This window comes from Artibeus jamaicensis, unplaced genomic scaffold (genome assembly GCF_021234435.1).
Source record: "Artibeus jamaicensis isolate MK-2021 breed Jamaican fruit bat unplaced genomic scaffold, CSHL_Jam_final contig_332, whole genome shotgun sequence".
Classification (NCBI taxonomy): domain Eukaryota; kingdom Metazoa; phylum Chordata; class Mammalia; order Chiroptera; family Phyllostomidae; genus Artibeus; species Artibeus jamaicensis.
Window position 1 is genome coordinate 15,515,869 of NW_026521788.1, and position 26,489 is coordinate 15,542,357.

At 34.9% G+C, this 26,489-nt stretch overlaps 1 protein-coding gene across 2 annotated transcripts in view; it reads right to left on the bottom strand.

The window, feature by feature from the left end:
* The window catches only part of RTKN2 (rhotekin 2), a 71,535-nt gene that overhangs the window by 26,882 nt on the left and 18,164 nt on the right, over nt 1-26,489 (bottom strand). Inside the window, exons 3-7 of one of the 2 annotated variants that reach the window (XM_037153989.2) lie at nt 25,833-25,891; nt 20,778-20,831; nt 19,317-19,434; nt 16,696-16,890; nt 6,229-6,323 (exon numbers count right to left, since the gene is read on the bottom strand). In XM_037153989.2, the coding sequence (XP_037009884.2) occupies nt 6,229-6,323; nt 16,696-16,890; nt 19,317-19,434; nt 20,778-20,831; nt 25,833-25,891 (521 nt within the window). Of the gene's footprint in view, nt 1-6,228; nt 6,324-16,695; nt 16,891-19,316; nt 19,435-20,777; nt 20,832-25,832; nt 25,910-26,489 lie in introns of both variants that reach the window. The other variant, XM_053663820.1, reaches the window with a different exon arrangement.

Consider the following 26,489-nt stretch of genomic DNA (forward strand, 5'->3'; position numbering starts at 1 on the left):
CTTTACAACAGAAATGTTTGGTAGATACTACCATAATCGAGCGATCAAAGTGAACATGATGAGTAAGAGGATGAATCAAAGGTATATGCCACCTAATGGATGCATCAAGCACATCAATTCTCTGACATTTCTCCTAAGATGTATATCCAGAATTTTAAACCCCAAGGACTCATCAGAAAAACCCAGACTGAAGGACCTTCCACAAGAGGACCTTCCACAAAAGAAATGATGTGTAAAAGTGCCAAGGTAAAAAAGCCAAGGAAAGACTGAAGAACTGGTCCAGACCGAAAGTGACTAAGGAAGAATGATAACCAAAGGCAATTCATGATTCTGTACCGGATCCTTCTGCCATAAACATTATGGGGACAATTAACACCTGAATGGAATCTGAGAATGAAATGGTTGTAATGTATTAGTATGCATCCTGACTTGGATGACTGCAGTGGTATAGCCAGATGCTCTATCAGTAAGAAATACATATGAACATATTTGGGGGTAATGGAGGAGCATCATCTATTAAGTAACTTGCTTTCATATATATGTGTATATATTTTTATAAAAATATGTGCATATATTTTTATTTTTATATGTATATATTTTTTAGGGGGAAAAGATTTTGACATTCAGATTGTGAATTTTCTATTAGGATGCACATGTTTAAAAAAGTTCTTTCAAAAAATTGTTACTCTTTTTATGTGTGCAGTTAGGTATATAGCCTTCAAATCAATATGGAAGGAGAGCACTGCATAATTTATTCTGTTTATCAAGGTAAAAGTAAAAATCCAGCATAAGGCTCTTTGACCAAACAAAAATGATTTTTAAAGTTTTCACTGACCCTGTTGGTAGTAGCTATAAAATGGCTAGCCATTGGCTTTTACTTTTATTGCCCAAATGCCTTAGTAACACTGGAAAATAAAACATTTTTGGTAAAAATATAATTAGTTCATAGATTGATGCTATGTAGCCGAGGTTTCATACATTAGTTAAATGAAAAAGACAAGCCTACAATGCTGAGTATAAAGTAAAACAAAAAAAATTTATTAACTTACCTTCTCAACATTTTATTTTACATTAGCACACAACAAATTATCTGGGATTATTCAAATCTTTTTTTATTGATACCTTATTAGAGTCTATCTCTCAGAAATAAAGGGTTTAAGCTGGGAATAAATGCATAAATACAATACAGGAAATGATCCCAAAATGAAGACATAAATAGGCAAATAAAGAAATGAGAATCTCCTTTCCCAAAATAAATAGGAAATGAAATAAAAATTCTATAAAAGCAGAATTTGAGTAACACCTAAAATCAACTTTGTGATTTATGAATTTAAAGTTCAATAGCAAATTTCTTTATACAGTAATCAAGATTTGTTAGTAACTAATATTCTAAATATCTGTAAACTAGTTATTTTTAAGTCAGGATGCAATTCCTAAAAAAGCAGAATCATAAATGATGATTAGTTTTCCATACCAGTTCATAAAGTTTGTTCAACCAGTAATGCACTGGAACCTAAACACCCCTTGTAACAATGTGCTTCTCTAGTTAAATCAGTACAGATTCCATGGCCCACGAGAAAAATAATTCCTTCCTGACTGCAGTCCTTGAAACTGGATACTGGATGCCGAATTCCTTGCCACATAACCCATAATCATCTGTTATTTCTAATCTAGGTTTCTTTGCAGTTCAGGAGCATTGTTAAATAAAAGGCAGTCACAGCTTCTTTCTACTTCAGACAAGAAATATGGCATCTCAGCCAGTCATTTAATCTATCTCAGTATCAATTTCTCATTTAAAAAAAATACTACCTATCTTAAGTAGGAGGGTTGTGAAAATCAAATAAGATAATGTACATATGACATCTATCACTGTGTCTTGCACAGAATAGATGCTTCTCATAATTTCACTCCCCAAACCGTACCCTTTCCATTTTTCAATGCTGTCTCTCAGTCCTTATGCAACGCATTTCATCAAAATACTTAATTCTTCTTTTCTAGGCAAGGGAGGTATTAGGACAAGATAAAATGAAACAGGAAGTGAGAGCAGTTTGACTTTTCATTACTAAAAGATTTTATCTAATTCATCTGTAGTTTCACAGGGGGAACAAAATGGTTTGAAAAGTGACAGCAACAACAAAAACAATACACAGGCGAGACAAAGGACACAGATAACATCTCAGTTCCGGGTGAGTCAGTCTTCACAATGCGGCTTCAGTGTTTTATAAAAAGTATAAAATTTTCTTGATGACAAATATAAACCTGAAGATATCATTTTGGCTTTTCCCTTCAACTAGTAAGAATAAAGATCCTTTATAAATTTCAAAAATCTTATATTCCCTTTGACTTTACAGTTTTGGGTAGACATTAACATAACTTTTTTAGGAAAACCCCATTACATTAACATTAAGGAAAAAATTAGAAGGTGGCCTTTTTTTCTATATAAAAGTTTTCATTTTAATTATAAAATTTAATTACAAGTTTTAAATTTACATGCAGTTCTAGGCATATACCCATTACATAAAGAGTTGGGCACATAGGTTATTTTTTCTTAAATTATTTTCAGTGGAATCTACAAGTTCTAAAGTCAACAGTTTTGGGTGTTCGTGTTTTACGCATGGGTCTTCTCACAGTCTTTACTATATTAATCTGTATTGCGTTTCTCTAAGAAAGAGCTATAACAACTGTTCCCATGCTTCATACGCATTTTATTGAAGGAGAATCTAGTAATATCTCATAGAACATTGAAGACAACTGAGGAATTACTGCTAAGAGTGATGCTTCCTTTGTGAATTTTATTCCTTTCCACAACTTTTCAGATGATTTGGTTGAAAGAACGGGGCCTCTCATCACCAAGTCCATTCACACATTGATGGTATTTTAAGTCTTCAGTGGCTTTAACGGTTATCAGGCCTGACCAGAAAGCACAGCAGGAAGAGCACGGCTTGTCCTGGATTATTTAAAGTGCAGTTCACCCACTTGCTAGCTGTATGATCTAGTATGCTACGTTCCCTAAACTGTATTTTACTCATCTGTAAACTGCAAATCATGACAGAATGAGGAACTTGTGAAGGTCACAGAGCTAGCCAGTGGTAGAAATAGAATATGAATCCAAGGCCAACGGCCACACTTTTAACTACTTCATTGTGATGTTTCCTTATAACCACATCTCACAGTGACTAAGAATAAAAACTGCTTTAAAAGTATTTGTTTGCTTATTTATTTCTCCCTTACTGGGGTAAGAACACGCAACAGGAAATACACCCTCTTAGATTTTTCAGCACACAGTGCAGCACTGTTAACAGCAGGTGCTTCGTTGCACAGCAGATCTCTAGAACTTACTCATCTTGTGTGACTGAAACTTTATACCTGTTGATTAGCAACTCTCCCTCCCCCCTCCTCCTGCCCCTGGTGACTGCCATGCCACTACCCTCTGCTGCTGCGAGTTGGATTATTTTAGATACTGGCTATTTCAGTTAGCATAATGTCCTCACGGTTCATTCATGTTGTCATGTATTGTATAATTCCCTCTTCCTGAAGGCTGAGTAGTGTCCCATAGAATAGTGTCTAGCACATAACAGGCAGTCAACATATGGTAGTAGTATCGATAATTCTGCACAACTGCCATAAGTGGGATTACAACAAACTTCGTTGACTAATTTTCTGTAAAATTGATAATATTAATACTATTGCAGACTTTGAGTTTTGTGTGATAAAAGGCTGCCCTGTTCAGATCAGTCTTCCTGAAAACGTTAAATTAACTCTATTTTAATTTTTTCCCAGAGCAACAAAGATAGTGGAATTATATCTTTCATAGTCAAAGTTTTTTAAAGATTTATTTATATTTAAAGAGATGGGAAGGGAGGGAGAAGGAGACAGAGAGAAACACTGATGTGTGAGAGATACGTTGACCAGTTGTCTCTCGCACACCCCGATCCTGGGAACTGGCCCACAACCCAGGCATGTGCCCTGACTGGGAATCGAACTGGTGACTCTTTGGTTTGCAGGCCGACATTCAATCCACTGAGCCACATCAGCCAGGGCCAGAGTCAAAAATTTTTCAACTGCCAAAGTTATATGTTCTGTAAAAAATACTTTCAAGAAGAATCCAAATAAACCTATCACACAAAAACAAAGGCTCGAGAAGTAGAAGCCAGAGCCCTGGCTAATGTGGCCCAGGGGACTGAATGCCGACTTGCAAACCGAAAGAAGTAAGACACCAGCAGGACACACCCCGAGAAACTCTAAATTATACTTCAAGCAGAAGGAAAACGATCCTAGGGGTTTGGAATAAGATACAGGTAGTCCATGGGAACATGTGGGCTAATCTAAATAAATATCAAGCACATAAAACACAAGGGGGAGTACATGGTAATGAAAAAAATAATAAAAAAGGAAAAATCTTGTGAAGTTTAAAACTCATAAAGAATTGTAATACATAACAATATCACATAGGTCAGACAAATGGGGTCTAACTTGCTAGTCCCTGCATTGTCTGAGGAGAAGGTAAAACTATCTTTAATCTTATACTTTACTAAGTATTATTAATATTTCTAGAGATAATTTCTAAAAGACGAGAAAAAGAATTATAACTTTAATTAGAACAAGAAAAAACTGAAATGATGAAACTATCAGTCCTTAAAGGGTAAGACAAAAGAGAAAAACCACAATGGAAAAGACAAACAGAAAACACAGGATATGATGGTAGAATTTGAACCCAAATATTTAATATCATATAATATGAGTTATAAATTATTTGGTATTAAATGTCAAATGACTAAATGGGCTAGTAAAAAACCCACAATTATTGTCAAATTGGATAAAAATTAAAATCTAATGTATAACCCTGTTGGAAGAAGCATATTGACAATATAAAAATAGGTACAGTTTGAGGTAAAAGAGTGAAAAAATACTCAAAGTGTGCAAATCAAATAGCAAAGGCTCAATTTATATAAAGCAAAAAGAGACATAACTATGAAAACTAGAAAAATCCACAGTAATCAGAATTTGTTACACCTCTCACAATAAAAGAGTATATGTAAACTACAATAATTATTTCTATACATTGCTATGTTTCTTGTGCATAAACTACAACTACCGATATATCATACAGAGAGAAGAGGATTAAGATTAATTTAGCCCCATGTTTTCTTATATCCTCTGCTACCAAGAGAAGTGTTGGCTTCTTCAATTTTAAATTTAAAAATAAGACAGGTCTTTGCCAATGAGAAGAGGGTGGCCATCAATTTCAAGTCAAAGACAAGGATTCGGCACATACAAAATAGTACGGTTCTCACGAAGCCGGCCTCACAAACAAATGTCTGGCAAGAGCATAGAGAGAGAAAAGTAAACTTCACTTTTGGAGAAAAGGGATGGATATATTTGAAAAACCCATAGAATGACTCATGCCTACATTACTTACGCTAATATCTACTTCAGGGGAACATATTAAAATTAAAAGTTATTACTCTCACCACATATACAAGGTCGGTCTGGAAAAAGTCCAGCCTTTGTTACTGTAATGGGAGCTATACTTTTTGTGTGACATCGATGTAACCTGGCAGCCAAGGAGAGTAGACTGGAATGTGCACGCATGAACAATGACGATTTCACTGTACTGAAGCGGGGCAGTAGACACTGTTGAGTGAGCACGCGTTCTGCGTGGCCGTCACATTCAAAATGACTGCACAAGCAGAGCAATTAATCTGCACCAAACTTTGCATTAAGCTTGAACATTCCACCACCGAAACTCTTCAGGTGATTCAGAAGCCCACAGCTGTGGGCAACTGGTGATTGACAGCTTCATCATGACAACGTACTCAGTCATGCATCACCAAAAAACTCTGCACCTGGTGAAGAGTTTTTTGGCAAAACATCAAACTGCCCAGGTGACTCAGCCCCACTATAGCCCAGATCTGATACCCTGCAACTTCTGGATTTTCCAAAAACTAAAATCACCTTTGAAAGGGAAGAGATTTCAGACCATCAATGAGATTCAGGAAAATATGACAGGGCAGGGCAGCTGATGGCAATTGGGAAAACTGTGTGAGGTGCCACGGTGCCTTCTTTGAAGGCGACTGAAGCATCATTGTCCCATGTACAATGTTTCTTGTATCTTGTATCTTCTTCAATAAATGGACCTATTTTTCATATTACATGGCTGTATACTTTCTGGACAGACCTCATTATCAATATAACACATGTAATAAGTAAATTATAGACCGTACTTACCATTTCCATTAATAGACAGATTATGGGTCTTGAAACTGTCCTCAGCACTTTCCAAGGTCAGTGTAGTGTGAGCTAGCAAATTATACTTTACACCACTAATAGTGAGAAAGAAGACATGTTTTAAGTACTCTAATACATTTTCTATTACATACAATATCAGATGTTTAACAACAACAAAATAAACCTAGTTAAAAAATGGGTAAATGACTTAAATGGATAGGACATTTCTCCCAAAGAGATACACAAATGGTCAATAAAAACATGAAAAGATGCTCAAGATCACCAGTTATTAGGAAAAGACAAATCAAAACCACAATGAGATACCACTTCACAGCCATTAGAATGGCTATCATAAAAAAACACTAATAACATCAACAACAAAGAAAAATAGAAAATAACACATGTTGGTCAGGATGTGGACAAACTGCTGATGGGAATATAAAATGTTGTTATCACTATGGAAACAGCATAGTGACTCCTCAAAAAGTGAGAAATAGAATTGCCATATAAGTCAGCAACTCTCCTTCAGGGCATATTCCCAGAAGAACTGAAAGTAGGGACTCAGATCTGTGTAAACTCATGATAACAGCAGCATTCTTTACAACAGCCAAATAAGGAAGGTAGCCTAAGTCAAGGCTGAAAGGATAGAAAACATGTATATACACACAATGGAATATTACTCAGCCTTACAAAGGGAGAAAATTCTGACTCCAGCATTGGATGAATTGCAAAGACATTATGTTAAGTGAAATAAGTCAGCCACAGAGGACAAATACTATATGATTGATTCCACTTATATGAGGGACCTAGGAAAGTCAAATTTACAGAAACAGAAAGTAGAATGGAGGTTTCCAGGCTCTGAGCGGAGAGGGAAACTGGTGTTAGTGTTTGGTGGGTACAGAGTTCCCGTTTGGGAAGGTAGAAAGTTCTGGAGATGGACCGTGGCGAGGGTTGTACGACTCTGTGTATATGCTTAATGCCACTGAGTCATATACTTAGGCAAACTTTTTGTTATGCATATTTTACCAAAATAAAAAAAACACATTTAGGTGTTATAAATGACAGTCTAAAGTTAACATAAATGATTAATCGACTCTTCATTTGTTTATACTACTTCATCTTAAGAAAATCTGAAAATTACTTGGTTTAACTTACAAATGTTTCTTTTGAAGGGTCTCCATCCATTCAAAATTGTAAACTTAATACCTTATATGTGCCATGTCACAAGATTATGGGCATGAATGGTAAATAAGACTCAGAATTATATTCTGATGCAGAAGGGGGGGAAGTAGAGGAATAAATCAAATACTAGTATTTCAAAGTTATAATGCAACTTTTTCTATGAAACAAACAAAGGGTATAAGAATACTGAGGACCTATGTTAGGTAGGGGAATTGAGAAAGGACCCTCCAAAGAGCTAACAATTATGAATAAAAGGATGGGGCCAAGCAAAGGATGCAGAAAAACATTGTAAGCAGAGAGAATACCAGGTGCAAAGGGAGGCTGAGAGAAGACAAGTGTGGCTGAGGCACAGTGAGCAAGTGGGGAACACAGTACAGCACTGAAAATACAGGCGGGGGTTGAATCCCCTAAGACTGAGCCCTGGAAGAACAGAGGATTTACTTCCAAGTGTAATGGGAAGTTACTGGAGAAGGTTAATTAGGAGGATAGTGATGGAACCTGGTTCATACTTATTTCCTGGAGATCAGAATAAACCTCCTTCTTCTGGTTTATCCACTTTAAAGATTTGTAATTTTTATCTATAGTATGGGGAAATGGAGATTTCCCCACTCCAACTTCCATTTTTTTCATTAAGCTACCTAAGTTAAAATAACACATTGCCAAAGTATCTAAAAATTGTGATGATAAATTTCATATCCTGTCTTTCTGTGGTGATAAAAGGTGAAAATTTTTGTTCAATAACTGTATTTCCTCTGCTAGTAATCTTAATTTTATTTCAAGACATCTCTTGGTTCTTTAATTTTCCAAAATAATAAAATCTTAACACCAAAAACAGTAAAGAAAATGTTTTAAAAAAAGGAGGAGACAGAGAGATGGACAGACAGAAATACAGACAAACCTAGGGAAAAAAAAGAAGTCTGACGGGGATCTCTGTCAATTATGCCAGGTTATATGTTTCATAAACCTCATCTCGCTAATCTTTTTTGTTTGTTTTGGGGTTTTTTAGGATTTTATTTATTTTTAGAGAGAGGGGAAGGGAGGGAGAGAGAGGGGAAGTAAAACATCAATGTGCCCCCTACTGGGGACCTGGCCCACAACCCAGGCATTTGCTCTGATGGGGAATTGAACCAGCAACACTTTGGTTTGCAGGCCCATGCTTAATCCACTGAGCTATACCAGCCAGGGTGTCATCTCACTAATCTTTAATAAAATCTCTACTACAAAGGAAAAATAGGTGTACGTACTAAGTATGCAGTACATGCATGTATACACTTCTTCGGTGTAATGCCATACCCTACAGAATATTACCCACTGTGAGAACACCTCTTGGTTTTTGTTTTTCCAGTTATATTGTGAAATCATTGATATACATTACTATGGAAGTTTAAGGCATACAGCACAATGGTTTATCTTGGTTTTAACATGCAACTATCAAAGACCACACCTATCTTTCAATAACCCATGCTTTTTGTCAGTATTTATACAGGAAAATTTATGTTTCTGTCTCCCAAACATTTTTTTCACAAAAAACAACGCATGAGTAACTTTCAAGTTACATTCTGAATACAGCTGCTATAATATCAGACTCATATGTGAAAGTTCAGAAAACTTTGCTCAGTATTAACAAATCTCCACTTTGCTAGAGCTAAAAGGTTCCAGCCTCATATTCAGTGTAACGATTCTCTGCTGTTATTCACTTATCCTGAACCGGTATCTAGAATGCTTTTCATAATTAGCTCTTATCTTTCCCTAGTGTTAGACAACAAGTACCCCCCCACACCAAAAAAAGTTGAGGAAGTATTTAAAAAAAACTGTGGAGAAACAATCAAAGCAATTGGGAATAGCAATTATAATGGAAGAGCAAACATCGCTACACAAAAGCTGCCTATTAACAATCACAAGCTGTTTTAATATTTTAAGAATTAGTTCAACATGATAATTTGTCATTGATATACAGGTTTCATGGAGCTACATTATCATTTTCCACCACTTAAAAGGATAGGAAATAGACTCCCGTCAGCATGTTAACACAGCGCGTTATCTACGGGAAGAGGTTCTTGGCAGTGAGTGGACAACTGCCGCAGGGGAGTGACGCTCGCCTCGGCGGCAACAGGCCCAGCGGCTGGAGGGCAAGGTGGGAGAGGGAGGGGGGACGTCCAACAGGAAGGAGGGGCGACACTGTACATCTCAGTGCTGTGCAGGGCATGATGAGGCACTGGATTTTATTCTGCGTAAAATGGGGAGCAAATGGTAGGTTTGGGGCTATGTGTTGTGATCTGACTTGTATTTTTGATCCCTCTGGTTGCTGTATGGAGAACAGAACACAGAGGCCAAGAGTGAAAGTGAATGGAGACACCAAGCAGAAAGTTACTGCAATTGACCAGCCAAGAGCTGATGCAGGCCTGGAACAGGGTGGTGGCTGGAGGGGTGGTGAGAAGTGGTGACATTCTTGATATAGTCTTAAAGTTGAGCCAGTGTGGACATTGGATGGATGCGAAAGTAAACAGTCAAGACAACTCCAAGGCTTTTGGCCTGAGCAACTGGAATTGTTATTAACTGCAATGAGTCTAACTAAGAAGAATAAATAAAGGAAGTAAGAATTTAGTTTGGATAAGTTAAGTTTGAGACACTTTTAGGTATCTAGATGGTATCTCTACAGGCAGCTAGGTAGATGAATCTGCAGTTAGGAGAAGAAAATTGTTGAAGAATTGAATTTGGAAGTTACCAGTGCCTGGATAAAATTTAATGAAAGTTAGAAAGCTAAATGAAGTTCAAGGACCGAACACTGGGACACAAGCACTCTGTCACTAATGATTAAGCTGAAGAGCAACGAACAAAGGAGAGGTGAGGAACAGTCGCTGGACAGAAGAAAAATCCCGGAACTGGTATTCTAGAAGGCAAGTCAAAAACACTGCTTCAGGGAGAGTGATCAGTTACGGTAAATAATGTCAAAAGGTCCCGGAAAAGGGATACTGACAACTGGCCCCAGGCTCGGGGAGCATGTAGACCCCTGTTGGCCTTGACAAGAGCAATCTCTATCGGGATGGAGGCAACGTGATGAACGCTGACCGAAACTTTCTAGGAAAGAATGGGAGCAGACAAAGCGGAGATAGGGAATATAAAAAACTCTTATCCGGAAAGAACAGCTATGAAATAGGCAGGAGCAGTGAGAGATATTGCAGTATGTTTGTATTTGTGGAAATGATGCAGGGGAAAAATTCCTGATGTGGCAGAGGCAGGACGGGCACACGTGTAGGAGCCTACTTCTGAGTGGTTGAGAAGGCGTGACTAGTGTAGACTGACTAGGTGAGGCAAAGGCCGCTCACAGAGGAAAGCAGCAGATACAGATCCCAATGCTGGTGGATTTTACAGAGGGAACATATGCGAGTTCTTTCAGATTTCTTCATCAGTGACACGGTCGGCACCTTTGAGGGAGGGGTGGAGAGGATGGGGTGCTGGAGGTTTCGGAAGAGAGAATTACATGATGTAAACTTCTCACCCTAAAGAGAAGCAGAGCAGAAGGCTACGACGACTCAGGATTGCACAATTGTACTGAAAACTCACTTAAGGTTAGAGATCGTGTGTCTAACACGAACCAGTCGGTAAGACTCTTTTTCTCCGGCTTCCTCATCCATTCCTCATGAGTATGGGTGCAGAGGAGTTAAAAGTAAAATGTAACCAAGGTTCGAGTTTTTCAAAGGTTAGTATGACAAAAGGAGAAGATGCTTCTAGAAAAGAATTAAATGGCAGGTCAGGGAATCTAAGCTGAGCTGGAGGCAAAGCACCGAAGGGAGCGAGCTGGGAATGTGGGAAACAGGAGACGAAGTGGAACGCCTACTATGGAGATTGTAGAAGGTGTGCAATTTTTAGTAATGACGAGACCTAGAGTACAATCACAGGGTGGATGGCCCAAAAGGGCGAAAGGACAAGATCGCTGGAGGCAAGGGGGTCATGAAACTGAGGGGTCAAGGTATTCAACGGATAGTTCAGAAGTATTTTTAAGTCCATCAAGGAAATAAAGAACAAACTGACAGTGACCAGAGGGGAGCGAGGAGGGGAATAACTGGGCAAAGAAGGGGAAGGGGTAAGCCGAGGAACACCAGTAGAAGACTCGCGGGAATGGACAATGCGGGGGGATTGACTGTGGGAGCAGGGGGAGCAGAGTGAGGAGGATCAACGGGGAAAAAGGCAGGACAACTGTAACTGAACAACAAAAATTTTTAAAAAAGAAAAATACAGGAAGTAGCTATGCTATAGGCTGTGCGCTGGCACTGAGGGACCTGGAGCGGTGGCATGTTTAGGAAGCAGTCTCTGTGGGAGGATAGGCTAAACTTACGTGATGACAACACAAATGTTTACTTTTTTCCCCTCAAGCCTTAAGAAATGATTGTGACTAAAACATCTTTTCCTCAACTACTTTAAGGTAAACATATAACACGTTTGCCTCTATTTCCAATGAATGACACATCTGAAAATAACAATCCAAAAAAGTTATTGATAATCTCCTCTAGGAATAGTTAAATAAACCATTTATTTAGATAGATAATGTGGTCATTAAAATGATTTTGTGAAGACTGCAATAACTCTAAAAAAAAGTTGAATGCACGGTATAATTGTGACTATCTAAATCTCCCCTAAAGCTAGTTATTTTAAAACCCAGAAGAAAAATATTAGTTCAAAATTGTAAAAAGTATTTGATTTAGAGTGGTTGAACTATGAATAACTTTTCTAGATTCTACTTCTCAAGTTTATATTACTTTTGTAATGAAGTAATAAATGTGGTGAAGTGGTAGTAGGCTGAAAACTTCCCCTAAAAATCACAGACATGCAAAACGTGATGATCCTCCATCTACCAACGTGCAGCGGAAGGCACTTTGACAGGCAATCTCTTTTTAAAGGCTTATAATAACTACTTGAGGTAGGCAGGGCAGAGATTTGCAGATGGAGAGACTCAAGTTCACAGAATGTAATTAACTTGCCTGCAGCTAGCAAGTGGTATATGGAAAGAGAAGCCTACTGTACTATACTTAGTACCTTTATGCTTCATTAAGGAATTGTTCAGAATTAAGGTACTTCTTCTGTTAAAACAGATACACAGTGACCATATTTCACTGCATGGAACATGACTTACTAACCTTTGACTCCAATGTACCACATGACATAGCTACTCGATAATCATTCCTAAGATCTTTAAATAAATGAATAAGTTATATTCAGTAGTTGAGTAAGTCCTTAGTTATGTTTGAACACTGCATAATATTTCGTACTACCAAACCATTAACACCCTTACTCCTCAAAACATCAATAACCCATTTAGCCTGGACAAGTGTTAGTATACTAGTTTTATAATTTCAATCTAATTTAAAATATAGCATAGTGGCTTTTTAAAGTTAATACACTTTTTTGTCAAGTAAATAATCATTGTCAATTTTACCAGTTTTCACAAGATGGCTGTTTAAAATGATGTATATTTATATGCACAATGAAAAATAATGTGCTGAATACCTCTTATGGAGCATAAGGTAGTGAATTTAGCTATTAGAGTCACTGGGAAAATCTAGCTAAATTCCACAAATAAAATGAATAAATGAAATCACATGAGGGAGCATGCTAAAATTACCAAAAATGTTCACTGTCCTCCTTCAGATCAAACAATACTTTATGATGACATTTCATGTTACTTCATTTTTAAGCCATGACTAACTACAATGGCAATGCTTCCAAAAGCAACAATGATCTCACTTTTAAAACATTCTTGTCAGGATGACATTTTCTTACTAAAACATTACACTCATTCCTTTTAGCCAACCCTAATATTGAGTTCCCAAAAGTTTAATCAGCTACATTTTTTAAATTAAAAAGGCCAATTGTTATAAGATTGGGTGCGGGGGTATCCAAAAATGTTATGAAAAAAATAAATTACTACTTTAAATGGTAGTCTAAAAAAAGTACACACTTTTGTCAGGAAGAACAGCTGTATTTGATCACATACCATACTACTAGAGAAGATATATACTGCCCAACTTTGATCTTTAGTGCCCATTTTGGCTACAACTTTAAAATTGTATTAGGAATCTTTGCACTGATCTTGAACTAGATCACTGTTACATAAATAAAATTTATCCCCTAAACACTCTTTTTACTAATTCTACTCTCAAACTCTTACCACGGTGCTGAAGTGGTCAGTTGAAGAAGTACCAGGTAAGAGTAGTCCTGGGCTGTGAGTTTAACCTCATCCACTCTGGGTTCCCATCAGATGCTGGTATTAGGAGAATATTTCGCGAAATACTGTTAAAGGCTTTATTCCACCTTTTGACCTACTTCGATGGTATAAACACATGATATGCAAGTTTCATGGAAAATGTTCATAAGGAAAATTATTGTTTGGATTCACATATAAACCAAGTAGAATGACAAATCTAAATAGAAGAAACGCTTCAAAACAGGTAGGTCAATCCCTACTTTAGAAAAAAGCTTAATAACAACTAATTTTATTCTCAAAAATTCCACTAGGCTTCAAAGAGGAATGTAGGTTAAATACAAGTTCAAACATTACTTAGATTATGCTCTATGACATAATAAACAATGATTTTAAATTTTGAAATATGTCTGCATTTTATAATCCGTGTCAAGTTTCTACACGGCTATGCTTCAGCATGAGTTGGAAAAAAAAGTTCAAAAACCACTGGTCTCAGAATAACAACAATAATGGTAAGAGCTATATTTATTAAATGCTTACCACATATAAAGTTCAGGAATTATCTTTTGGAATCTCATAATGATCCTATGGAGTTCGATACAATTACATTATTACCATTGTTCCCATTTCACATAGGAAAAAACAAAAACCCAGAGGGTGAATTAATCTGCCCCGGGTCACACAAATAAATGGCAGATACAAAATGGAAAACATTCACTGCCCTACAATGAAGTCATAAACTGAGAGTCACTCATTGTCTTTATATGTGTTCAAGGTGCATAAAACCCTAAAAATGTCTCTAAGGAGCCTTCTAAAAAGAAACGATTTTGTCTAACCACCCTTACTTTCCATGTGAGAAAGTAGAGGACCTGGGAATACTGTAACTGGTCCAGAACAAAACTGGTCCTGTTGTTTTTAAATAAGAAACTTTCCTGCTTAAATAAGTTTTAAAATTACTGAATTTGGTGATTACCTCTAAGGTCTCTTTCAGTCCTAAAATCTCTGTTTTGACCTAGAAATATAATTGCGTATTTAATTATCAAAAAGAAATAGTTCCACAACCCTGTGGTTCAATTAAAGCACCTTTCAGCAAAAACTTGACATAATCTTAACCTAGAAAACTTTAAAAATGTCCTTAATTCTAAAGGATGAAAATCTAAGGTCCCCTCCTTTCCTCCTTTTTAATGACATCTATGTTAAACAAGACATTTTCTATCACGGTTTTTTAGCGGAAGGGACCGATTCATGGATCACAAAATCAATTTAATAATTTATAAATAGCATTTTTAAAGGCTGAAAATAACTAGAAATTAAAATTTCTGATAATTATACTATAAATAACAAGCCCTAAATTTTGCATCATGAAATCTGTTGATGTGGCTGTGTACTCAGTCATGACATAGAATTTATTTCTCACCATGGGTCTCAATCAAAACAGACTGGAAGCCAGGATGCTAGATAGAGCCCGAGGCATTTTTCAAAAGAAGTATATCTGACACAAAAAGAGTTATTTAATTACATTCTGATGACTGATATTTCCAGGTTCTATACCTCAAGTATTTTGTTTTTTGTAATATTAGTAAAATTATTGGCATGCTGAAGAGCCAAGTCTACTAAGACATACAAAGAAATTCTAGGAATGTAGCCCGACCAACAGTTTTCCCAAGAAACAGAAACATAAAATGACTGCTGAGGCAACAAACACAATGTTTAAAGAAAGTATCTGAAAGAAACCAGGGCTCCTTGAAGAAATGATAATTCCAAGCCTGGGCAGAAAAACACAAGATGAAAGTGGAACATCTTGTGTCATAAACCAAAGAAGCTCTCAGAGATTAGGTTGTGTCAAAACGACACAGGAGTCAGCTTAAAAGCTTCCCATGGATCAAATAGGGGACAATCTGGCTTCAGAAAGAATAATACCTATAAAAGAGTGAGACAGAAATTTATAAAAGTCCAGCAGTTCAAATAAAAGATAATGCTGATCACCTCCATGATTGCCAGGCTATCAATTTAATATTCTAAAATTGGGTAAATAAAAGAAAGTATCTTTTCCCTGCCTTTCCTTCATCAGTTATTTTTAGCATTAATAGTTCATGAAGGGAAGTTCTTCTCTGAGAGAATTCCAGGTTTAAAAAAAATGCAGGACAAATTTTTAAAGTCACCAAATCATAATCCCTGATGAAATAATGAATGCTCAGTAATGGCTACTAAAACCATTAGATAAAAGATTGATAGGCAATTTTATAATAGATGAATCAGGCTGGCAACATCTGAATCCACCGATCAATTTTAACATGACTAAAAGTGGGACAGGGCTTCCTAATGGGAGATAGTAAGAAGTATATATAATCGATATGAAGTATCATTGCCCTTAAAGAAAACCCGCACCTAATCAGTTCTCTAGATCTACTATCTACCAGTTGTAGGACAAACAGGGGACAGAAAAAGATGTTAAAAAGAAAAGCCACAAATACGCAATTATGCTAAACTCAAAATATGGGAAATTCTGTAAGATCTGGTTTCTTCAATACAAGCAGCAGAAAAAAGTAAACAGGAAATTGTTAAGGATTAAAAGAAATTTGAAAGACTCACTATAACGCAACATTGTAGACCTTATTTGGATCCTGATTTACACAAACAAATCATAAAAGGACTTTTTCAGAATTGAGGCAATTTGAATACATACTAGATATCACATATACTAAGGACTTTTATTTTGTTAGGTATGATAATGGCAATGTAGTGTTGTGATAAAGGTAAAACATTATTTTTAAATCTATAAAGCATGCCATACAGAAATTCAATTAGCAGCTGATAGATAGTCCCTTTTCAAGAAAAACATTTCATCTTTCCGGTAGATACTGGAATTCCAAATCACAAAAAACACATTCTCACTCAAATTCCTACTTTCAAAGTAAGGTATTAAGGCTACTTCAGCCGAGTAAATGTCAGACAGCCAAGTTTTGTTTCTGTTGCAGGATGTTTTTTTCCATTTAAAATGTAAACATACACTCCACATATAGTACTTTAAAATGTCACAAACATATAATTATACTGTCACTATAAATATTGTATTAGAAACTTACGAAATAGCACAACTGAAGGACAAACACGTTTCACGATCTTCCTGAAGCACTGAATTTATTTTCTTCCCTGTAGCTTTACTTATAGATGTCTTCAGTTTCTTAGCTAATTTTTTTGGTGTATTGGTTATAGAAGAGTCTTCTGTACAGCAACTATATACTTCCACCTTTATCTGAAAGTCTGGCTTTGCTTCATTACTGAAAACAAGGATATTCATAATGTTAGAAATTTAACTCAGTAGAAAATAGAATTATAACATCCTTTGATGTTTCATACATTTAAAATCAGCATGTGAGATGGGTTTATGTTAATAGATGTTAATGAGACAGACTCTCCCAGTGTTTATTTAGTATCTAAATGACCTGAGAGAGTCTGCAACTTCCAGAGCTACCAGCTTCTAAAAAGTAGGTCAATCTTAACTCAATTTAACCAATACATTACAGGCACATTACTGAAAGAAAAAGAATAAAATGTTCTGGTTATTTTGTTGCCAATGTTATTTCTCCTTGTCATCCCTTTAACACAGCTATTTTTAAGGTATTTACATTATACATGTAATTTCCTGAAATGACTATTCTTCCAGAAGAAAAAAAGGTTTCGGGGAAAAAAAGCAGAAACAAATGTTTCTTCCGCTCAAACCTTTAGTTTTCATTTCTTTTTCATCATCACTTATCATCCACTCACCAAATGCTGCTAACTCATCCCATAAACCAGTCCCACCTTTCTGCCTAACAACTCTAAAGCAACATTTCAATATTCGATCATGTAGGGGAAAGCAAACCAAGAAACAAACAAAAAATGATATAAGGAGATATGCTCAAGACATGAATTCCTTGAGGGCAAGTGCTGTCTTAACCTTTATTCTCTTAATCTAGCACAAAAGGTATTCAATGAATATTTATTAAACCCATATGCAGAAATTCCACAGTTTTAGCAAACACTAGGATGGCCTTTGTCCTTTGTCAGGCACAATGAACTGCCTCTCCCATAAAAGCCTGTGGTGGTGTCACCAACAACAAAAAACACTCGAAGCTGCAGAAGACTCCGTCAGTAGAGGTTGCCTGTATGATCCACCCGCCTCAGAGATTTTAAAACTGCAGTGCAGACTTTGGAAGATTTAAATGGCCAATCCAAAGTTTGCACAAATCCCAGGAATAATTTCCAGATATTTTTATAGTTTATTATTTGGCAACTTTTAAACATACAGTATTCCTGGTAATGACTAACAAATGTCAATATTTAGAGGAAAACCAGAGGTTCATAAATATTGAACAGTTATTAAAAACAACCATAACAAAAAGCACATTTTTAAACAACATTTAGAACATTTGACTGCAGTTATTTTTAGAACAATTTAAAATATTTACAAAATTTTCTAAAAAATTACAAATCATGTGTTGTTTTCCCAAGTAACTTGCATTGTTCTTTCCTTGAAAAAATTCTTATTTTTGTCTTTGTGGTAAAACAAAGAAGAGCAAAGTCATGTGAAGAAAAAAGCCCATTATCAGGTTGACCTTGACAGAAAAAAATGCACTAGCAATAGCTGATAACGGAAATAAATGTCTTTATGTAACTAAGAAAAATTATTTTTGTCTCAATTATGTGAGCATGTGGCAATATTTTGGGAATCCTAAATAAATTTGCTTCAACAGAGCTTATAAAAAGGCCTACACAACTGCTAATAACCCAGAACAATGCATTTTGTTTTCTCCATGCTACACAATTTAGGGGATACTAGACAGAAGCCACAAAACATGGTTTGCAAAAGTTGCTTCTCTTCAATGTTATGTTGAGTGTTCAATCATATAACATTACTTTAAAATCTCAACTATATAGCTCCATAGCTGAAAATGGAAAAAACCATGCATACTGATTTTATTTTAATACTTAAACAGCTATTAATATTTACATATTAAGATAGTGTCTTTGAAACCCTGAAAGAAATACAATTCACACACTGATTCAGGCCAATAGAATCTTTTAAAGGGGCCAGGAAAAACTTGTGTTACTTAAAAATGATTTCTATGGGCACCTGAGGAGTTCTTTCTGGTGCTGTATTATGACCACAATAAAATGAGCCTCTGCAAGAGCAGGAGCAATGAAAACAGCCCTGAGGATCCTCCAAGTTTTTACTGTTTTGGAGAACATGAAAGAAGTCCACCATAAGAAAAAGAATATCTTAAATTTTATTAAAGTGCTTTTCCTATGACACGTATATCAGGACCATCTTATAAATAAAGTTGTAATACTATTTTAGTATTTCTGTAACTAAACCTCCTGTGTGAGACATAAGAACCTGTTTATATGAAGTATCTTTATAATGAGATTCCCTTCTATGCATAGCTTAGTTAATAAACTATAACATTTTGTAAAAGTTAATAAAAATCTATAACATTCAAGTCAAATATTTACTATTTATGTAACATAATTTCCATTTTACTTTAAACTGGAAAATTTCAAATGCAGACATAGGCTTCTTTTGAATAAAGTCATTTTTAAAATAAATTTAAACATTTAAAGATCTAATGCTTCAAAAATAGCTCAAAGACCCAATAATTATGCCCTCTTTAAAAAGGCACAAATTTATATTATTTTCATTCTTTAAAGATAAAAAAGTACTTACAATATAGTTACATTTTCAAAACATATATCTGTGGTTGTTTTATCAACAATTACCATGTCGGTATCAAAAACTTCAGCTCCCATTTTGAATAAACAAAAAATGGCATAACGCTGTGATCCTAGAGAAAAAAGAAACATTTTAAGCCATGATCCAGGGGTCAAATCATGTCTAATTATATTAAAAATCTACTTGAAAATGAAAAATGTTAGCTTAAATATTTATTAATAGATTCTTACTTCTGTACATTGTAATCCTTAACCTTTTATAATGACTATTGTGTCAGTGTATATTAAGACTTTTTTACCCAATTAAGACTATTAAACTAGGGAATATCAAAAATAAAGTTAAGAATATAGGCCTCTCAGCAGCCTAAAATAATCATCAAGCTCATAAATTTTATCCCTAGAAGACCCGTTAAGCTTTAATTAATAGCAAATTTATTATATATTATATATATTATTACCTTTGTCATTTTGGTTTCCAAGTCTATTTAAGAAAAAATGTTTTCTATTATAAGATGTTAACAGCAGGCTCGTTAACAACAGCAAAACATTTTCCACCAAACTAAAAGCAAGGGAGGAAACCACAAAAACAATAAAAGTAGACATGCGAACACAAAAAAACATAGCTGCTGGGTCTTTCAATTTGGTGATGTTTTTAAAAAAGTATTAGGTGATTAAAGGGCTACATCCTCATTATTGAGAAAATGTAGTTCTTCAGAAAAACCTATTCTCTACAGTAATCAAAAAGATGTATTAATTCCCACATGTATTCTTTTGTAAAGTAAATGATATTTCCTAATTGAATAACATATACTAACCTGATTTTGGATTCCTCATATTAAACTAATTATGCTCCATACGATTCAGTTTTTAAAATATTGAGTAACAAAGCTATCACAATAGACAAGAAAGAAACAGGATTATCTTATCTTTTCTGCTTTGCCTCTAACAGCTAGAAATCATCTGAGGTTAATTTCCATGACCTCAACATTACATGGATTTGTGAAGACTATATAAAGCTGTAAAATGCTGAAGGGGGAGAAAAACAGATCAAGCTAAAAATCTTTCTCTCTTGTGTCCTGTGAAATAATCTGAAGAAACAAAACAAGGCGGAAAAGATCTCCCAGATTCTGGGCAAAAGGAAGAAACATCACCTCTACCTTCACCCCTTAAGCCTTTTCTTTGTTTCAAACTTCCCTTAGAACTTGTTACATACTACCCTTGCACAGTTTCCTACCAACAACTAAAAGTATATTAGCTATGCATTATATTAATTAGTACCAAGCAATTACAGCACATTTATACTAAAAATCCAAAAAGAAAAACCTCAGTTCAGCAAAATTTTGCTATATTCTGTCAAATTCTATATTATTTCAGCATGAAGGCAGCTCTTTCCCCAATAACACAAATTTATTAGACACTAGAAAAAACTTCAATTACAAATTAAAATTATACATACGTTCTTTATTGCTGAAGTGATCAGAGTCTTTCCACATTAGTGGTATTCGAATATCTATAAAGAGAGGAAAAAGAAATGACAGGTAATAATTTTGGTAAATTTCATTTCTTAGAGTGAAATGCACCTCTGGATTCCATAATGGGTTCTGACCACTAAAGCTATTAAAATTTATTATTTAAATTTTCTAACACAGGTAATATTTCCTTTAAGAATGGCTTAGACTAGACACATAAAATCTGTTACATTTATTTACATAATTTACTAAAAAAACCCATCAACTATAACTCAAGAAATCAACATATTAAGTGAGATCTGTAATAAGTTTATGACATCACATTTTCATTTTGAGATTTATGTTTTTGAAGCGAATTATGGGAAACCCTAGTGTTGAATTTCTATTTGGGCTGAGTGGTAGCAGAAAAAGTCGATATGTTCAAACTATTACAGAATAATAGAGGCAGAAAAAACTTGAGAAGTTTATTCACTATGCGAAAGTCAAAGATGAAGAAAATTCAATGACTTGTCTAAGATCACTGGTTTTTTGGAGAGGGATGTAGCTCTGGACAAACAGATCAAAACTATTTCCAGTAAGAAGATTAACTTGTCTACAAAAGAATTTGCAGACATCTTTGTATATTCGTGTTACAAACTGCAGCATTTCCCTTAAGAAATAAAGCTAAAAAGAGGAATGTGTTACTTCTCTCAGTCCAAGAAAAAAGTTTTACATTCTAAAAGTGATCTAAACATCCTTTCTCTTATTCACAGACCCTTCAAACTGGAAAGTAATTGCATTGACGATCTTTATTCCAGAAGTTAATCTAGAGCTGTGATATAGTCAAAATTTTTCCTTCCCAGTTTCCTCCATTCTTTACTTTTAATACTAGATCAACAGTAGTAACAACTTCTCTGACATTCCTAAACTCTTTACATATTTTCAGAGTTAGAGTATCAAGGTTCCACCACACAGATCAAGCCGTGTGAACTACCACATTACACAACACAGTTAGAGATCTCCACCACATGGTTTTAGTTACTCAGAGAGCATGAAAACCACACAAACAACTCAAACCTTTGTGGAAAACTTAACACACTTCCTTATTATATTTAGGAAGTTTATGTGCACATTTTTCATACTTATTAATTATGCCACTTTCAAATTAATTACAAATCTTAACGAAGTAAGCTGTTTGACTATATTTAGGTTGGGCTTCCCTTTTAGATCCCAAAACCTTTTGTCTATATTTTTATTCGCATAGAATTCAATTTTTAAGGTTCTTAGTGCCTATTTTGAATTTCCTTTCTCTAACAGCTTTATACTACTCCTTCACCCCTGACCCATGCAGCCAGGGAGGTGTGCATCAGCGCCCTTGACCCTGCTGCCTTGGCAGTTCTGGTAAAAACGCAACCTATTGAGCTCTCTCTGTGTGCCAAGCTAAATACTTTACATACATGTCACCAAACAATGATTTTTAAAATGTGATTTCCAATTTCATAGTCAAGTAACAGGACTTAATTGTTTACATTTGCTTTTTCTTGCTTAACAAGAAAAATATTCCTAGATTATTGGCTTGCTCAGTGAGTCTATTGTGTCCATGGCCCATTTCTCTCTCTCTCTCTTTAACATTATTTATGGTTCGTACTTTTAAAAGTTAATTATTTCATCCATGTGAGACTTTGAGTGTGTGAAGCAAAATATAAAAATAATTATCCTTATAAAAATAATTGTTGCAGTTCCATTTATTTATACCAAATAGAAATTCTTTACTGATTTAATTATGCCATCTTTATCATGTATGTCATTCTAAATGTAGGTTTCTTGGCTATAAGTTTATGGATCTAATTTAATAATTTATTAATGACTATCTAGCCTAATATCAACACCATACTATTATAATCATTGAACTTTCATAATATACTGTTAGAATATATCCTTCCAGCAACATCTTACTCTTACTTGCTAATTTCTTTATGTGAACTTTAGAATATTTTGTCCAAATTTCCCCTCCAAAATTTTTATTACAATTCTATTGTCCAAATTAATTAGGAAACTGATACTGTTATAATATTGTCTTTACACAGAGTGGCACAATAAAGTTACCCTTATATTTTTATTAAGGTTATTCTTGGTGGTAAATGTTCTTTGTTGTTGTTGTTGCTATTGCATTTATTGTAAAGGAGGACTTTTTTGCCATCAAATCTCATAACTAGTTATTGCTCATTTTGAGAGCAGCTACCACTTATTGTATATTTATCTTGAGTCTAGCCATTTTACTGAATTCCTTATTAATTCAAATAGTTCAGTAAATTTCCTTAAATTTTCTAGTTCTGCAATCTATTGTCTTCAAATAGTATCAAATTTCCCTATTTCTTTTCAGTAGTTTCATATTTCATTCTTACTACTTTAGCTAGGATTTCTAAAACTGTGTTAAATTATGGTGATACAATAGACATTATTTTGTTCTTGCTTTTAATGGGATTGCTTTTATTGTTTTGTAATTATGACTTGGCTGTTGTCCTGTCAAAGAGCCTGCATCTTACTTGACCACAATTGCTGACTCATTTCATTTCACAACTGTTCTTGTTCACAGCTGTTCTTGTTCTATTAGGGTGGTATTAACTATTTACACTGTCTTAAGAGGAACATGGACCCTGACTTCCTTTGCTGGTTACCACAGCTTGTGGGCCCCTCTTGCCTTCACCCATGCCTGCTTATGTTAGATCTGCAACAGAAGGTGGGCGCGTCCATGTCCCGGGTAGTCAAGTAGTGTCAGAGGACAAAACATGTATGAACCACCGACTATGTTCCTTAATTCAGGTTCAAATAGTAGAAATTCCTTTCTGATTCTGGAAAATGGCTGACTCAGTTTTAGTTTACAGTGCTGTGACCTTTGTCTTTTTTTTTGTTTTCATTGTCATTTTAATGGAAAACTGAAAGAGTCTATTAAATAGGATCGCTAACTTGATGCTATCAGGCCCTACAAGTGTATCATAATTTTCAAAAATAAAAACTGAAGCACTTGTGAACTGATTTGGCTTTAGTCACTGAATTAGTAGTCAGTGAGTAAGCTCAGACAACTTTAACACAATGTACTTATTTGATGTTAAGCAAATAATCACAATAAACCTCAAGTATTCTTTTTACTTTTATAACAATCTACCCCGTGAGTGGTGAAGCTGGAAATGAAAACCCAGCTATCTCCTGATAATTGATGTAATCTCAGAAATATTATTAAAAAAAGAAAGGGTGAATTCATTTTCAATTTTTATTTTTTACAAATATACAGACAAGGTATAATTGTCTAAGCAAAGATTATACATGCATCCCATTTTCAGATACTTTCAGTTCCTTAATTGAATTTAAACTAGTCTTTTGGAAAAAAAGGAACGTATGAAGAAATAAGTTTAATTTCTATACTTGAGTATCTGCGGTCAAGAAAATGGTGTTTCCTCTTACTTTAAATGCTTTTACTTAAGCACTCTTCTAAATGTACAGTTAACGCTAATTTCATGAATTGCTGCAGTCAATAAACTATTATCGAATGACAACAGATGTTAACTCTATTTCATCATTTGAGCGTTCAATAGCAATTTAACGTATCTAAGTTGTGTGCTTAATACTACATTGGAAGCAAGAAGTAAAGGATTATGTTTAAGTATTTTTAGAAAATCTCCTTTAAAGATCTATAATATTTTATCTATCACATTAAAATACATTAATATAGTGACCAACTAGTATGTAAAAGTATTGTGTTCAGCATCAAAAGGATATAAGAGGCATAAGACATTTTATTCTAGTCTTATAATTAGAAAGATGAAAATATAAATAAATATAAAACAAGCAACAAATCTTTACATAGTTCGGTTTTTTTCTGATGAATTTTTGGTGAGGGCAATTCCTCTGATTCAGGATAATTATGTCCTTTGTGAAATTCAGGTCTGTCCTTCCTCTATGAGAATTTTTGTTTACACATAAGGACATTTCTAAAAAATATCCCTGGCGTGAAAGGGCCTGAAATGCAGCAGCAGGGTCCCTAGAGCTAAGAAAATAAGGCTTTTGGCCAATGACGCAACTCAATTATTACTTAAGGACCAATGGAGGCCTGCTGTTTCCGGTCTTTGTACAAGGTGCATTATCTAACTAGCATACAAACAAGTCAGCCATGTGTTCACTTCAATCTATGACATCTGCAAGCCATTGTCTTTAGCTTTAACACTTTGGAGAAACTGAGACAACACAGCGTAAGTGCCATCTAGTGGTAAAGAGTCTCTTAACTGTATTAGGAATTCAGAGGAGAAGCATCATTTCTAGCTGGGATAACAGGGAGGACTTTATAGATGAGCAAACAGATCCTGAAGACAACACAGTTATTTCAAGAGCTAACTGGGTGTCAGAAGCATGGGGTGCGCAGGTGGAACAGAGAGAGAAATGTCTTGCTAAAGCAGACAGCTTATGTATAGAAATAGTAAAAAATATAGTTAGAAAAATAGTTGGATCAGAACAGAAAACTCTGGGGGGAAATGTTTGGTCTTTATCCTACAGGCATGAAGAAGTCATCCATCCAATCAATACTCACTGGGTAATTACTATGTGCAAGCACTGTGTTACTTCTGGGTATACAGTGATGAACGAAACAAACAGTTCAACCCTCATGGAACTTCTAGCCTAGATAAACATTAAAAACATTGAAACTTTTGAGCAGAAAGAGTGGAGAGGCAAAAGATTTGAGTCTGCAGCCCAACTCAAACGCTTACAGGAAGTCATTTAACCTTTGAGTTTATAAAAAAGAGAACTACCCTACATATTTCATAAAACTGCACTGAGAAGAAAATTACATAATATATGTAATATGTATGAAATGGGTTTCTCAAATTGTTTGTAAAATTCTTCTTATTTGTAGAGCATAATGATAAGTATTTACAAATTATTTTGATAGAGATAAATGCAGAAGAAAATGAAGAGAATAGGCACAGAAAATTTTAAAAACCGTACCAGCTCTGGAATGTTACTTTACAGAATTTGTTCAGCAGCATAAAAATAACCTATCTATCACATACCTGATATGGCAATCTTTCCTTTACACGCTGTTCGTTCTTTACTTTCAAAGTTCACATCACTGTCGAAAGGAAAACACCTAATGAAAAAAAGATCTTTTCTAGTAAGCAATTGTTTGAACAACCTTTCACAAAATGTCTAAATATTAAAAGCAAGCACTTATCCATGAATAATAATGATTTCTAGTTAATATGAACTAGAACTTGACTCAAATGTTAAGATGTTTAGTCAACAGCTAACTGGTTTTAAAGGAAACAAAGAGAGTTATTCTCTTTGATTTTTCATAAAAGCTTTACCTTCCCTGGTGGCTACATACTGGTTTACTATGCAATGAGAAAGCCTTTTGTTATTCCTTACATTTATAAACGATATTTATAATATTTGCCCACATCCCAGGAAGTGTAATACCTCGAATCACCATTTCATAAAATATATCTCTAGCTTGCCCAAAAAAGTTAATGAACGTTCCAATCATAAATTTTTGCCCAAGAGTATCTTATCTCATAAAATATAACAAGTATCAAAGTAACTCTGTTCTATATTTATATGCAGTAAGACAATAATTTATTTCCTTGAAATTCCAACAAACTAAAATTAACTAAGGTGGAAAAGGAAGGGATGGCTCTGTGGAGAGGAAAATATTATCATGACAACAGAAA